Genomic DNA, 17,095 nt, shown 5'->3' with positions numbered 1-17,095 from the left:
GACAACATATGCCAAGATAGATCTTTGCACTAGAAAGTTAATCCCACAAACCCTTAGTATAATCCCTAGAAAATTGCACCTATTCTTAGTTTGTGTACCTCAAGCCAATTTATTTTCTCATGTACCAAATACTCAGTGAGTCAGAGAAAGTTGCCTGGGAAGTAGATGACAATCAAAGTTTGTCAAGAAAACAGTCTTGTGGCCTTGCAGCTGTCGCCCCTTGGTGTTCAGGCCACTGAGGCAGTCCGAGAGCCCCTCTCCCAAGTGAACACTAAATAAGAACCCAGTGCTGCCATCAGCTGCCAACCAGAAAGCAGAATGGAAGAACTAGAGTTCCTCCTCAGAATGATGGGAGTTCAGAAAATATATGTGGAGGGTGAACCCCTTGCTAGGCGCTTCCCTGTCGTGGAAGGGACCCCTTCCCAGGAAATCTACTGCTGGAGAAGTCCAGTGATTTTGCAGAAAAACAAACAGGAGAAAGCACATGAACTACTAGACTTTACCAGCCACGGTAGTGTGGGAAGTGAAGAGTGGACATTCTCCTCTTAACTGTGAATTTAGATGGAGGAATAGGACAGGGGATTTCCAGTGGGCGTCTCTGAGAGTTGATGATCTTAGCAGAAAGGGATGTGCTTGCCATCCCCACCCCCTGGAATGCACACCAAAGCCAATAGCCCTGATTTTCCTTGGTTCCCATCCCTGCAAGAGGATCCCAGTTGGCTGTATCATTGCGCTAACTGATATGGGTTAAATTCCAATGTAAAACAATAGCCCTCATCTTTGGCAAGATAACCCCCTTACAAAGGCATATGCTTGGATGAGAAAAGGGTGTAATAAGAGGAAGGCTGCAGTACTTGAGACATGGAAATGAGGCATGGATTCCTCGGGGATAAAAACTGTGATTTCTACTTTTTTGTGTGTTTGGGTTCTTCATGTATCCTAGGGCAGTACAAGTCATAAAGTCATGAACTAATCTGGAATTACTCATGAAAATCACATCGCTATTGGAAAATTAATTCAAACATAGGTCCAGCTGATAGTAGGTTAGTAGTACTATTATTCAACCCACCAAATATCTCTTGAGCACCTAGTGTGAATATGATTTCCAGTAAATATTTATCAATTGTATGCTATATGTCAGGGTAGAGTTCTAGGAGCTACCTTGGAAAACAAAATAATGGATGAAGTCCCTTCCCTCAAGGAGCTTATAATCTAACTCAAGACACCTTATTAAACACTAGGGAGATTCAAAGACACATAACATTCCCGAGTTGCTTGTAATGCAGTTGGAGAGATGAGACATAGCAGCGTGCAAAACAAGCTCTACTTAACAGCAGGAGATGGCGCTTGAGAAATGCCAGAGGACGCGTCTATATCATAATTGCCATAGGAACTCAGAGGGAAGGGTACTGGAAAAGGCTTTATGGACTAGATGAGAATAATTAGTAAACAGCACAAAAGAAAGCATACCTTCCTGAAAGGCAGTGGTATCAAACGTTGAGGGTAGAAATAAAATTAAGTGCTCACAGGAATGTAATGTACCTATGTGTTAGTGGTAGCAAGGCAACTCTATATTTGGGGTTTGTGAAGCTCTGAGTACGGTAGTTTCTATATGTTTATTATATTAACGATGATGTAATTTTAATAAGTGTGCCTTATTCAGTAAAACATCTTTGCGCAATCTTGTATTTAAGAAGCATTATACTTAGAGGTAGCTGAATGCTCTAGAGGAGTGAGTAACACCATTCCCTCTGGATTTCATGAGAAGTTACGAATTCAATTCATTCTGAGGAATTTGTTACATAAACAAATGCATACCCTCAACTCCCGTTGGTAAATGGAACGGAATGAACTGGATTTACTAATATAATATTGCCCTAACATTTTCACTATGGCCATGCACACGTCCTGGAGGGGATGTGAAAAGGGTCGAGAGTGCGAAGAGCGGATGTAGTTAACTCCAAGGCTGAGCGAGGCTGCCAGGTCCTTTATTAACTTCTAGCCATGCTTCTCTCTCCTTTCTGCTTTACTGAGGGGCAGTGACTCACTCAAAGGAGCACAGAAACCATTGGTGAAATCGCAGTCATTACTTTCCCAGCCATTTCATTCTGACACTTCATTATGAGGCTAAGATTTAAGTCTGTCAAGAACAGAAGCAGCAAATTCCAGAGTGACTTTTTTAAAATTTATTTTTTATACAGCAGGTTCTTATTAGTTATCTGTTTTATACATATTCGTGTGTGTATGTCAATCCCAGTCTCCCAGTTCGTCCGACCATCATCACCCGCCCACCCCCGCTTTCCCCCTTTGGTGTCCATACGTTTGTTCTCTACATCTGCCTTGCAAACCAGAGTGATTTTTGATACTTAGGCCAAAGTGCTTCTAAAATAAGACATGTTCATTTCTGCTCCAAAAATGGCAGAAAGGACCCTCTTTTCCTTTATTTACCGAATAGATCACTAGCCTCTCAGTCGTGCACAGGACACCTGCACAGGATTTGTAGCTGGTGGAGAGAAAAAAAGGGCACTTTGGGCTGGGTATCTCCCCACCACTTTTTTTTTTTTTTTTTTTTTTATGGGCTTTCTCCCCTCATCAGACTGAGTTACTGCTCTTTGATAAGTTTGGTCTCTTTGTTTTTCAGAAAGAAGTTTCAGCTCCTAGGAAAAGAGGACTGGCATTAACACTGTGTTATATCACAGTTGCCCGTGGGTTATTATCTCTCCATCGTTAATGTCTTCTTCTTCCTTGCTAATTGCCCTGATTTTCATTTGGAGGTTCGTGGGATGCTGAGGTGCTGATTCCGCCCCCAGCTCTATAGGAGTGAAGCAGTGTTCCCTAAGCCAATTCTCACATCCCATCCCTAACCCTCCCTCCCTTCCCATAGTGATTGATTTTACTCTTGCCTTGTGTTTTAAGCAGTACAATTAACTACCAAGTGAAAGTTTCTGTTGAGACTTCTGGGTCAGAAATAATCATTCCCTGTAGGATGTGAATAATGAAGCACTTGGCCCCAGAAACTGTCGGCAGCTATTTTGAGACGATAAAAGCAGGATGAAGTTGGTACCATAGAGCAGAGCAGCAGAGGCGAACTGGCTTCATGGTAACATCGTTGAGCCGTTGGAGTGATCTCTGCCTGAGGCCAGCACAGCTCTAGGTTTTTCAGGTACATAAATCGATACAGTCCCTTCAATACAGAAACCAGTCTAATGGGGTTTTCTGTCACTTGCAACCAAAAGCGTCCTAAGTAATAGATAATTTCCTTAAATGCAAAAGCTTTCTTTCAAGATCTGTTGAACTCCATGAAATATTGTATTAACATATACTAACCACATCAGTTAATAGCTTTCTAAATAGCTTGGGCTTTGTAAGGGGGTGGAGTTTCATTTACTCTGGGTATATCACCAAAGTAAACAAAAACAAATGTCACATCTTAAATTTTTCCTCCTGGAGGGTCTGGAATTTAAGATATAGCACAAGATCAATTCTATTTGGTGCGTAATTCATCTTAATGAAGGCAGTAATGTTCCTTTGCCCTTTTCTTGAATAAGAAGCTTTAGAAAGAGGTATCCAGTGTCTAGCTCGTAGTTCATACATAGGGGAGTTTTTCTTCTAGGAGGATCACCGTTAAAATAATCCTGCCTGCCCCTCTGAAAAGCAGTGACCTCAGAGACAGTACTCCCACTAGGACGTGATTCTCATCTCCCCAGTGAAACAGAAAATGGTGTCTCAAGTCAAGAAGCCCTGAGGTCCTCCAGACCTTTCCTCTTTGCTTCCTCAACTGCTTTCTCTCCAACTTGTCCTCCTTCTAAATATGTCCCATTCCCTTCTCTTCTCTTTCTCACGTCTTTTCTTCTTTTCCTGTTCTTCCAGTTTACCCTAATCCTGTTCTTATTTGATTCTGGATTTGCTCCCCTGTGCTCACTCTTCCAGATTTTGCCCACACCATCATTCCCAATCAAACGTTTGGTGCCCCGGCCATAAAGTTTCCTGTGTAGCTGGGGTATTCTCGGTCATTTTAATTTTGTTTGCTAAAACTAAAGGTTTGATAAACTACATCTTTTAACATACTTTTTCCCTTTCTGCTTGTCAAGTGCCTCTAGATCAGTGATTCTAAAGTATGATCCCCAGACCACCAGTAATAATATTACATGGAAACTTGTAAAAAATGCAAATTGGGCTGCCCTTCCCCAGAACTACTAAGTCAGAAAAACTCTGGGGGTTGACCAAGCAACTTGCGTTTGAACAAGCTTTTCCATGTGATTCTGATGCATGCTAAAGTGTGAGAAACACTGGTCTAGATTATTTTGCCTCCTGTCTTATAGGCTTTTATTTTCCTATATGATTTCTTAAAGGGGATGAGGTTGTGGGAAAAGTACTTCCCCTTTAACGTGAATAGCCATGCTTCAATGAAGGATGCCTGTGAAAGTATGTCTGTATGCTGCCTTCTCTGAATTCCAGGGCAAGACCATTCTATTTTCATAAGCTGCAGCTGGTAGCAACTAGGAATATACTTCAGAGCCCCTGCTCCTGGTAACAGTGGCAGTTTTCCAGCCCGTGCTGGCACTGCCCTCGATGATGTCTAGTAGGAAAAAAAGGGAGAGATTTTCTTTTAAAAAGGGATTCAGTCTCAAAATCCAGACATCTAATACTAAAGTCCTTACTTACCGCTAACCCTAGCATTCCTCCTGTACTCTCGGTTTCTCTTCCATGTCTCACTGATCTCCTAGGCCTGGGCTTCTGGAGCCCCCTTTGCTCCTCCCTCTTCTCGGCCTGCCCCCGGGTGTCTACTCCCACCTCCTAAACCAGGTCATCATGCCCCAGGTGATGTCATCATTTTCTTACCCTTCCCCCAGCTGTATTATCTCTTCTTTCAATCCATCTCACTCACTACATACAGATGAATTTTCCTTAAATAATTAGCTCTACTTGTCACTTTCTTGTTAAGACTCTGGCACCACTGCCTGCCAGCCAAACTCATCAGCCTAGGACTCCAGACTCTCCAAAAATTTGACACAAATACATCTTTCTGCACATCTGGGAATGCCCACCCCAGAGGATCTACCAGTTGTCCCCTGACTACCGTGCCCATTCCTCCCCTCACTCTCACTCTGTACTGGGTCTGGAATGCCCCTACTCAACATGTCTACTTATTGAAGCCTGTCCTTCCATCCAGGTCTAGCTCAGGTGTCACCTCCACATAGAGTTGGTCAACTCTGGGTTACACTGCTTGCTCCAGACCCCAAATCTCCAAAGCCCTTCTGTTTCCACATTTATCTTACATTGTTACCTTTCCCATCTCTCCATGTGCATTACTAGCAATGTGAGGGTAGAGTCCAGGTTTTGTAGGACTTTGTGTTCTGTGTAGCTTGAACATTTATTTACAAATGGGGAAAACACACAAGTACTCAGCATTTAAGGAATTTTCAACATGTTTATATCTTAATGAGCTTTATTTGTAGATGTGTAATGTTCTTGTAAGTGTAAAAAATACATATTATAAATAATATGCCTCATTATTTTCACTGTTTTGACATTAGAAGTATTAAAACATTCCTAGCATGAACATAGCTCAGCTTGCTTCTGAGGCTTTTGTAAAAATACAGATTTATGAGGCTCATTTTCTTTGGAGTAACGGAGCTTTTAACGTCACAGTTATGTATGTGTTAGTCCCTGATGTTTTAGACATCGAACAAAACTCAGTAACATGGTAAAGGCTTGAAAGCACAATTTATTTTTTGCCATTGCAAAAAAATTAACTTTATTTAGTGGATAATTTAGCTAATTCTGCTAGAATATCCAAATATTTGGATTTGGAGAAAATAAGAGTTTTAGTACACATTACTTTATTATCTGTATTATTAACTCATCTTACTTTTTTTTAACCAGAATATCAAAATGTTTAGAAATGATAGTAAATGTAATATTAATATTTATACTATTTCAATAACTAATACTAATTTAATAACTGAACTAACTTAACCCTCAAAAATAAAAGAAGAAAAATACTAAAGTCTCACAACGCACACAGTATTAGTTTGTCAAAAGCCTGAACTATAGTTTTACCTTAAAGGAAATTCAGTTTTATGATTTTTAAGAACATCACAGGGACTAAAGTTAGTTAAGGAAATGCTTACAGGTTCTAGTGGAAAACTATTTTAATGAACTGATAAACATTAGCTCTATTTCTAATCAGAACATGCGTAATGTCTCTAAAATAGTTCAACTTGTGCTCTTAAATAGCTTAGGAACTATTTCTTGTTTACATGACTTATTTGCGTGATAGAGGAAATATTCATTGAGGGCCTCTTATGTATAATAATGCTTAAAGAACCTTCATTTTCACATATAAGTATAATTTTTCAGTACAATTTATTCACAAGGTCTGTTGTATTTTCAGGGTCAAAGTCCCAACACTGTCATACGACACACTCAAGCCCTTCGATGAGCCAGTTCCTCGTTTCTTCCTGCTCGGTCCACTCCATTTCTCATCACCTCACCTTCTACAGGGAGTAGACAACTTGCAGGCCCCTAGGCATTCCAGGGCCCCTTCCAAGTCTGTGCCTTGGTTACCCTCTGACTGGAGGGACTTCTTCCCTGGAACGGCCCCACCTACCCTGCCAAATGGGTCCATTGTCCTTATCGCTGCAGTGCCTCTCCTCCAGGGACTGGAGAGGAAGGATGCCAGCCACCTTTTCCCCAGGGGGCTGAGTTCAGAGAAGTACTCCCGTCATGGCAAGCTAAAGTTAGAGAAGGGCTGAAAACAGAGTTCTAAGAAAACAGGATTTGTTTGGATAAAGGAGAACCTTTATCCAAAAACTGTTTTATAATTCACAAGTGCAAAATTAGCAAGCATTTTTCTAGTGCTGCCAGGTAACCGCTGAATATCGGGAAGTCACTGCTTATTCTACCAAACACAAAATGTCAGTTTAGTGAGCTCATCTACTTTACTTCTAGGAAGGGTGCTAAGGACTGAGAAGGATTGGCTGTTTTATGCAAGCGGGAATGTTAATGTTTCATATTACACGTGGGTACTCGTTGCCACCTTTCCCGTTAGATACGGAATTCGCGGCCTCCATGAAACGCTTTCTTCCCAGGGCTTTGGGGATAATCACTCTCTTTTCATTATCCTACCCCTTTGGCTACTTCTTCTCAGGCTCCTTTGCTCATCTTCCTCACATTTCTAACCTCCAAATTTTGGACTGCCCCAGGGCTCTCTCCTCAGATTTCTTATTTTTTTCTATTTAACTTGCTCCCTAAGTGACTTCATCCTATCCCTTGGCTTTAAATAATTGTCTGAATAGTGATGACTCTGTATTTATATCTCTTGTACCTCCAGCCCTGACTGAATCCCCACCCAAACACCAGGCTCATCCCCAACCTCCACTCAACATCTCCACTGGATGTCTCCAAGGCACTTGTCTATAGCCAGCAGCACTGAACAGGTCCAAAAGTGAGCTCCGCAAGTGCTCTTCCTTCGGCCTTCCCCACTGCTATATCCTTGCGTTTCCTCAGGCCAAAAACTTGGAGTCATCCTTGACTCTTTATGTTTTCCACATCTGTCATGCAAACCATCAGCCATCCTACAAAGTATATACAGACGCCAACCATGACTATTCCGTCATCCTGGTCCGAGTCACCATTTTCCACTGCCTGGAAGATTATAATGGCTTCCTAATCAGTCTTCTAGCAGCACGTTATATTTTATTCTCAATGTAGCAGCCAAATGATCCTTTTTAAAACTTAAGTCAAATTTGTTTAAAACTGTCTAATGGCTTGTCTCACAGAACAAAATGAAGTCTTTAATGTGCCCATAAGGTTAAGGTGATAGTCAGTCATTCTGTAGAGAATCTGAAGAACAAACATTTGGATATATCTTAAGGAAATTGGACATGGTGTGCCCATCGCGGGCTGCTATGAAAAGCTCAAGTCCCAAGGACAACCATCACGGCCAGAAGTGGACATCCTAATTTGTTAGAAGTGTGACAGAAACTTAGTTGTGAGAGATTCTGAACCTGCAAATTAGCAAAATTGCTTTTTCTTGGAATCGCTGCTAACTTTGATCTGAATCAATAAAGACTGGGATGTTGTATTTCATGGACACTGACACTCAGTTGGAATGAATTATCTTTAGCATTTCTAAGTAGGTAGGATGAAATTTACATCCCAAATATTCGTGAAGACTTGATCTGGTATCCAGGTAGGTCCTAACAACACCTGGAGTGGTCCAGATTTCATCTGAAGTCAAATATAGGCAAGGTGTTTCAAGAATACCAGCGGGAAGCAAACCTAATTATCTGATATGAATAGCATATCATTCACGTTCATTCATTCACTCATGCAATCAACAAACATTGAGGATTCAATGACAAATAAGACATGGTTCCTGCTTTTGTGAAGACGGTAGTCTATAAGGGGAGACAGACATGAAAACAATTAACTGTAATAGAGTGGGCTTGTAGGATAAGGGTGTTAGTTGAGGGATGTTACGGGTGCCACAGAAACATAGAAAAGGATGGAAAGGTAAGGAAATTGAATCTGCTTTATGGAGGCATCACCTTCCATCATCTATTCATCTATTCAGTCAACATTATTAGGCACCAGCAGAGCCCTCTGCACTGTGTTAAGGCCCAAAAATATAACCCCAGGAGAGGGATGGCCAATAAGCAATCACAGCTCAGTGCAATAGATACGAAGGCTGAAATGTGCACTGGGAGCCGTGGAATGGAGAGGAAGGACACCTCAGCCCAGAAGCAAGAGACCAGGGAATGCCTGCAGTGGAAACTGAGCCTCAGGCAGGGGAAGGGCTTGCAACAGAGAACATCTGCCATTCAGGGAACTCAGGTATGCGGTGTGGCAAGAGCATGGGTTTCAAGGAGGAGCTATGGGGGAAAGGAGTCTGGAGAAATAGGGAGGGAGCAGATCTTCAAGGGCTGGTGGTGTTCCCTGTGGCATTTGGAAGGAAATGAGAAGCACTGACAGGTGGTATGTGTGTAAAATGAGGAAACAGTGATAGATTTCTGTTTTAGAGAGTTTACTCTAGTGGGAGAGTGAAGGATAGAGTGGAGAGAAGTGACACTGGAAACAAAGCAACCAATCTGGAAACCCAGGTGATTCAGGAATCCAGGGCATAAATAGATGACGAAGACCTGCCCTGGGGAGCAGTGGATGGACTGGAGATAGGGCATAAGGAGAGGGACCGGGGAAACATTTGGAAGATAAAACACCCCGGTGCCTAACTGGACAGGAAGGGGAATGGAGAGGATTGGGTCTGTGATGATGAACAGTTTTCTGATGTTGGACTAATCGTACTTATTAGGGGCCATTCCCCCTAAAATGGTTTGCCTTCCCTAAAGAGAGCTCAAAACAACCCACTGGCATGCCAGGAGATGTAGCAGAATTCCATTTACACTTCTCTCGGTTTTTAACTTTCTATGTATATGTGTCTACAAAGTCGACAATAAACTAATACGGTTGTATGCTATACAATCTATAAATAAATGATTATCAATATATTGTAGAGTATGCTCAAACATTTTATTATGAGAGGTATATGATCAAAAAACTTGGAGACTGAGTGCAAGATTACAAAAGGAAAATATTTGGTAGTTATGGGGAATTTTAGGTGCCTACAGAACATTTAGGCAGTAATTTCCAGTGGGCAATAAGGGTCTAGATCAGACAGGACTGTCCAATGGAGCTTTCTGTGATCATAGAAAAGTTCTAAATACGTACTGTTCAGTGTGGTGGCCGGTAACCACATACGGCCGTTGAGCACTTAAAATGTGGTGAGTGCAACTGAGGAACTGAAATGTTTTATTTTGATAAATTTAAATTTATTTAAATAACAGCCGCATGTAGCTACCGGTTACCATATTAGAAAGGACAGATATAAAACTTAGGAGAGAGACCTGGGATCTCATTCATTAAGTGCTTCCACTGGCTAAGCATTTTACATACATTTTAAAGCAATGTGATCATCCCAACTACCCTTCTTTACTCTATCCTTTTAATAGTAAAAGTTTATATTGCAAAGAAGAGCACATTTGCTGTGAAGTATGTGTAACTTATAGATATTCTTCACTGGTAGATATTTATGCATCTTTTACAACCAAGCACCAATTTTATTTTCTTTTTCTTTCAGGTGGCTGGCTCTGTTGGAGATTCAAATATTTATTATTTTAATATTGTATTATTATGACTGTAGTCTTCTAGACCCATTGCCAAGACAGGTAAGTGTTTTCAGAATTTTGAATAGCATGACTTTCAAATTTGATATGAACTCTAACTCTTTGGTTTTCATTAGCGGGGGTGAGCTGACTGATTTCCTCACTTAGACACATCTTAACAGATGATCTCTGCAGACTGAGAAGATACTCCCTTAATTCTAGGTCAATTCTATGTGCCCCATTATCACAAGACCAGGACCTAATAGTAGCATTTCCACCACTTAGTGTTAGGAGCTCCTCAATGAATTTACCAATTTTAACCCTTTTCCCGGGGTAAAATAGACATGGCCTTGATGTTGGGCTTGTTTCCCTAGAAAGGCACGTCTCTGGGTCCAAAAGTGAACCGTGAGTTTTGGAGGCAAGTCAGAACCCTTAGTCCATTTGGAAAGCAATGGCACAAAGGAAATTAACCCACAGTAGAAACAGTGAACGTAAATGAAAAGGCCATGACCTTTTCTGACCTCTGACCATTGGATATCTCAATCATTTAACTCCTCTCTGTTGCTATAGTTCTGTTGTCTTAGACCAATGGCCCTCAAACTGGTGTGAGCGTCAGAATTACGTGGGATGGGGGGTTGTTAGAACATGGAATCCTGGGCCCTAGCCCTAGGGTTCTTGATGAGTATATCTAGGGAGGGGCTTGAGAATTTCTATTTCTGACAAGTTCTGGGTACTGCTGATGCCTCACTTTGAGGACCACTGTCCTAGGAAACAAGGGAAAGTTCCATTTAATTCCAAATGTTCGGAAGTCCCTTTGAAAACTCTGGATAAAAAGGTGTTATTTAAACTGAGGGTGAAGTGGAGAAATTAAGTATTGCAATCTCAGGGCTATTCACATAGCATTTTGTGCTATGATTTACTCTTGATTATTAAGGGCTAATATATGGAGGGATAAACTCTTGGGTGGCATTTCAGTAGAAATTCTGTAAGTGTATAAATGACACAGAAAATATTATATTACTCACAAATATGCACATTTCAGCACTTTGCCTTGATCTCTTTTACACTTCTATTTGGAGTACGAGCAACAGTGATAAAGAGCTCTCAAAATCTGATGATGAAAGGGAAGTCAAAACACCCTTCACAAAGGTTTTCCGCTGAGTACAGTTTTGTTGGCAAAATGAAGATTGAGGCCAGGATTTACAGGCACCAAATGCTAGTTTCTGATCCTCCGAGTTAGATGTCACAATTTTGCCCACGACTGACTCAGCATCTAACTATTTTCCCACCAGCAAGAAGACACAGGAATGCCTTTTCACATTAGAAGGATGTCATTTGTCAAAACCATGTGACACCGAACTCTGGAGATCAGTCATTTTGACCAGATCCTTAGGCAGGATTTTTCCCAGCACTTTCTTCCTAGCTAGGGATTCTATTAGTTGTATCTATTATACTTTTTTGAATTTTAATTAAAAAAAAATTTTTTTGAAGATATTCGCCATGTATTTCTTCTTTAGGTCTTTCTTTTTTTTAAGTAATTAACTTATTTTTATATTTATTTTTGGCTGTGTTGGGTCTTCGTTTCTGTGCGAGGGCTTTCTCTAGTTGCGGCAAGCAGGGGCCACTCTTCATCGCGGCGCATGGGCCTCTCACTATCGCGGCCTCTCTTGTTGAGGAGCACAGGCTCCAGACGCGCAGGCTCAGTAGTTGTGGCTCACGGGCCTAGTTGCTCCACGGCATGTGGGATCTTCCCGGACCAGGGCTCGAACCCGTGTCCCCTGCATTGGCAGGCAGATTCTCAACCACTGCGCCACCAGGGAAGCCCCTATACCTTTTTTTAAAAAACATACATCTTATTTCTGTTTTGACCCAACTAAGAGCATTTTTCAAAGAAATGTTACCTCAGTTTGTAAAAAATACAAGTCTAAGAGAATTCTCATCTCAAAGGGCATTTCATTTCACAGTTTCTATTTTAGAAAGATCAATTAAAATTATTTAATTATTGGACTTATGTTACCAAGTTGTGAAAGCAGGTGATCAAAAAATACAGGAAATGACCTTCCAATTACCAAGCTCTTGTAGGAGGGGGATGGGTTGCCAGGGCATGTTCCAGACACTCTGTTGTCAAGTGCAGGGAAATCACAGGACTTGGAAACCAGCTCCCCCAAAGGAATATACTTGCCACAAGAGCAAAAATCAAAGGCTAGCATGCCCGTGATTTTACTTTTGTAACAGTGTTTTACTTTACCTCAAACGGTGTGAAGAAAGTAATTTAATCTTAGTTCTCTCCCAATAAGAACCAAACAATAAGGAAACATTACAAAACTTTCCAGGATCCGTGATTGGTCAGCCACGTCCAGTTGCTGGCAATGGGGACTACTATTCCATTTAGAGCATTCATAAGAAGACCCACTTCAATGCTCTCTCAAAAGCAAGCACATTTTTTGCCAACACAGTGGGGTTTTATTTGGTTGATTGGCTTTGCTCTGCTTTACCTTTGGGGGTAGGGGCATGGATTCGTAGAAAATCTCACAAAACCTATGGATCCCCTTTCTAGAAAAGTACACGACTCTTCATACACACAAAATTGTGACTGCAATTTCAGAGAGTCCGTGGTAGTTCTGCAACTCATTCTGTCAACTGTCCTAAGAATCCCCTTGGGGAGGAGCCCTTTCTCTCAAACTGATGACAAAAAAACAGATGATCTAAATTGGATTGCCCTCCTCCTTCCTCACTCTTCCCCCAACCCTCAGGGCTGACAGAACAGGTTCCTTTTCTTATTCAAGCTCCTAAGCTTCAACAACCTCTTTATATTGGATTGGCCAAATAGATTGTTTGGGTTTTTCCGTAAGATGTTACCGAGTAAAACCGAGTAAACTTTTTGGTCAGCCCTATATTCTTTGCAATGAACCGACCTCCCCTCACCCCCCCACACATTCACCCTTTGTTCATAACTAAGACATAACATAACGTATCAGAACATCTGGAACCACTAAAGATCCTTATGGAAAATTGTGATCTTAGGTCCCCTGTAATAGTGGATCGCACCACCAACAACACCATGTTGTCTTATGAACATCTATAACATGTGGCATAGAGGTCTCACCCAGCGATTATACATGAAGTGTCACAGATTGGGGGCCAGGAATGTAGAAAGAGCTTTTATTAAAGGGTATCCTCTTTATCCGGATATAAAGTGAAAGGTGGGTGGCAGGCCCATAGCACTGGGGTATGTGAAACTGTGAAGAGACTGCTATTAGAATAAGGGAATTGCCTCCTTTGCTGTCCCTTGAATGGAAGGCTAAAATTGATGCTTGCCATGGAGAACTCATCAAGCAAAACCTTCCAGTCTTCCAAACCTAAACTCTGTACGTTTCAGGAACAATCACATTGAATAAACCTTAGGTCCAAACTGTTGGCTTATGTCCCTTAACTTCTATATTTTCTGCATTTCTGCTTTTAGAGTTCTCTCCATTTGGTGGGTGTCCAGCAGCCGGAAGGACAATGCCGAATTCAATTTAAACAAAGAAAATGACGTCTGCTGGGCCTAAGGAGGGCCAAGGCCTTCTGGAGGAGTGACTGCCCCCCGTCCTCTAGCCTGGCAGCACCTAGACCTGAGTTTGACTGAAACCTATCACTTAATTTTGTTTAAGGATTTAGTTCAAGACAGTGTCCAGATGGGATGTGTGTTTGGTATCTCAAGAGTAGACCAAGAATCTGACATCACTCTATATCTATTGATATAGAGACCCCGATACAGGGTTTATAGAAAATGTTTCCATGATCCAAAAAGAGGCATGAAAATTTTACTATGTTAAATTTACTGTGAAGAAGACATACTTAAACTTCTATTTTGCAAAAGGCTAAAAGTCTTAGACTCTAAAAAGTATTAAATAATGATTTCTGGAAATTTTCTATTTTTCTAAATATGATTCTTAACTCTAGCAATTGAAATTCTTAAACCGCTATTAATATAACTTTATTAAACATGTCTAACACTAAAAGTATGAATAATATGATAGCTTTCTAACACCTGTGAGGTCAGGGATCATGTCTGACACTCATTTCTACACTCAACTATGCCTAGGACAGCACCTTCTCTATAGGACGTATTTAATACATGTATGTTGATTTGTATACTGATTTGTATTTTAGTTACGATAAAAGCACTCCTTTGACTCAAGGTGTTTGTAATTGTAGTTTGAGATAATATTTTTCCTAATTTATAGAAACTCAAATGATGTGTCAAGGCAAATAACAACATTTCAATCTATTACTTAAGACTTTTGCCTGAAATACTTACTATGAAATCCAGAAAAGAAATCCTATCATGTTCAGGGAAAATATATGATACTAATAACAGCATGATCGGCGATGTCATGATTTGTCCTCTAACAGTCAGTGAAATGCCGCCTGCCTCCTTGATTTCACAATAAGTAAGTTTTGGAGTGCATGTTGTCCTCTGGATTATTTGCTCCCCTGTGTGAGAATTATCTGGCGGGGTTGATAACGATTGCTTTGTCATCTGTTTCCTACCAACGAGCAGATGACTCCCTAGGAGAAAATTAAGTACTTTGGAATGCATTAACTCTCCGGGACTAAATACAGTGATTTTGAAGCTTAGCTAGCAGTTTACAGCATAGCTTAGCAGGCGCGGAGGTCTGGAGACTGAAGGGGCTAAAGAAAGCAGTTTAGAATCCACAGGAGATCTGAGAACGGCAGACAACTACCTGGCGGGTTCTTCTAAATATGGCAGGTGTGTTCCCAGGGAAGGCTTGTCCTCCCCCAAGCAGCTGAGGCCCACAGCCATACGCTGTATTTGCAGATAATAAACACTTGAGCTGAATTTGCAGACCCTCAGGGCAGTGTTTATCTCCTTATTACTGCTTGGTAAGGATGAACCTTAGCTGACAAGTTCATGCACTTTAAAAAGCAGTGCAGTTGCAGGAGGTCTACTGACCTTTGAAATGATACCTGGTGAGATGAATATACTTGGAGGTCCCTATTTCTTTTTATCTCCCTAGCCTGGGTTTCTATATAATGTATATTAATATAATGTATATTCATATATATATGTAAAAATACATACATTGGTATACATTTATATGTGTTAACTTGAGTCTTCCAGAAAGCAGAGTCTGAGACAGACTTGTGTGCAGTGCAGATAGTTGACTTGAGACGTGCTCCCAGGCGGCAGAAATAAGGGATCGGAAAGAATACACCATAATTGAGTTACGTTATCAAGGTAGATGTCCTAGCCCCTATTTCAGAGGACAAGCAATGAGGGGTGGGGGGACCACGTTCAAGTGTGGGCACGTGAGGGGTGGCTGGAGTGCTGGTTAGGTGATGAGCATGGAATTCTCAGTGTAGTTTTGATCATGTTTTAATACAAATGTGAGATCACCTATATGCAGGACATCCTTGTGCAGGTAGCCATCACGGCATGTGCAATAATTAATAGTAACCCTCTTTCTTCTCTTGTCCCCCAACAGGCAGGGGCACAAATTATAACTTCATTTTTACCTGGCAGCCTGAAACAAGGAAGAGTTCACATATTTACTGACAGAATTGCAGAACTAAATGGTGGTACCCTTGGAAACTTGTAATTAAAGCAGGAAATGGGGACGGAGGGGCCGTTAAAACTTAAATTAGGAAGTCACCTGCTGAAACTTAAGTGTAAGCATTTAGTTAGAGTTTCGTACTCGTTAAAAGGCACGTCCTTTCAAGATTTTAATGTGGAAAAAAAAGCAAGTGTCTTAGTCTATTCAGGCTACTGTAACAAACTACCATAGACTGGGTGGCTTATAAACCACCGAAATTTATTTCTCACAGTTCTGAAGGTGGGGAAGACCAAGATCAAGGTGCCAGTATGGTTGAGTTCTACTAAGACCCTCTTCCTGGTATAGTCAGTAATTTCTCTATGTCCTCACGCGGTGGAAGGGGTGAGGGGTCTCTTATAAGAATATCCCATTCATGAGGGCTCCACCCTCATGACCTAATCGACTCCAAAAGGCCCCACCTCCTAAACCATCACCTTTGGGAGGATTCAACATGTGAACTTGGGGAAGGCACAAACATTCAGACCATAGCAGGAAGTAATCCTCCACAGTTGCTTAACTTCCTAAGTAGTGTAGTAGAGGTCTAGCTATATATTTTGCTCTGAAGGAGGGCCCAGGACAGCACTTGGAAATGCAGATGAATCCTGCTCTTGGGGGCCCCCCATCTCTTGATGAAGCAGCCAGGAGCCCGGGATTGTCTCTGTGAGCATCCACACAGGAGTGGACCATGACACCTGGCTTTCATCAGCATAGCATCTTTTGTTTTCAAAACGTTTTTAGAATAAATGTCTCCATATTTCTCCGTTAATGTTGGGTTTGGGTAATTAAAATGAACTTATTAGAGTTTTATTGTTAGTTTTTAAATCTTATTTTTTGGTATTTTAATTAATGGCTATGGGTGGTTACTGACAAGGGTACAACTTCTATAAACTATTTATTTTCCTGATAAGATGCCTCTTACATTCTAGAAACCAATAATGTGAGCTTCTATCACTTGAGCAATTACTGTGAGTCAGGCACTTTGCTAAGCCCATTTCACTCACCCACTTTTATTCTCACAATAATCCAGTGTGTCAGGGTGGTTTCTATTATTATCATCCCTGTTTTACAAATGACAGAAATCGAGCTTGGAGAGACTGGGTGACATACTTCAGGTCACCTAGCTAGGAAGTGGCAGAGGCAGGATTTGAACCCAGGGAGCCTGGCCCCAAAGCACGTCCTCATAACACTAAATAGTGCTACATTCTTCTTAAAGAGAAAATTGTTACCCACAAGAGACGGCACCATTGACTTTGTTGTCATCATAATCTACACTCTGGGTTCTCTCTTAAGTCTTAGGGAAAAAGTGGCTAATTTGTTGTATAACCTACA

The 17,095-nt window shown here is 41.2% G+C and overlaps 1 protein-coding gene across 4 annotated transcripts in view; it reads left to right on the top strand.

The window, feature by feature from the left end:
• The window catches only part of LOC116762874 (24-hydroxycholesterol 7-alpha-hydroxylase), a 70,602-nt gene extending 54,676 nt beyond the window's left edge, over positions 1-15,926 (top strand). For all 4 annotated transcript variants that reach the window (XM_032650382.1, XM_032650384.1, XM_032650383.1 and 1 more), the window contains 2 exons: positions 10,142-10,229; positions 13,630-15,926. In XM_032650382.1, coding sequence (XP_032506273.1) covers positions 10,142-10,229; positions 13,630-13,701 — 160 coding nt within the window. In that variant the 3' untranslated portion in view covers positions 13,702-15,926. The remainder of the gene's footprint in view (positions 1-10,141; positions 10,230-13,629) is intronic.
• Positions 15,927-17,095: the final 1,169 nt, after the last annotated feature.

The sequence above is a fragment of the Phocoena sinus genome, chromosome 11 (genome assembly GCF_008692025.1).
Source record: "Phocoena sinus isolate mPhoSin1 chromosome 11, mPhoSin1.pri, whole genome shotgun sequence".
NCBI classification, from domain to species: Eukaryota; Metazoa; Chordata; class Mammalia; order Artiodactyla; family Phocoenidae; genus Phocoena; species Phocoena sinus.
The sequence above is the reverse complement of the archived record's forward strand: the minus strand, read 5'-3'. Positions and strand labels throughout refer to the sequence as shown.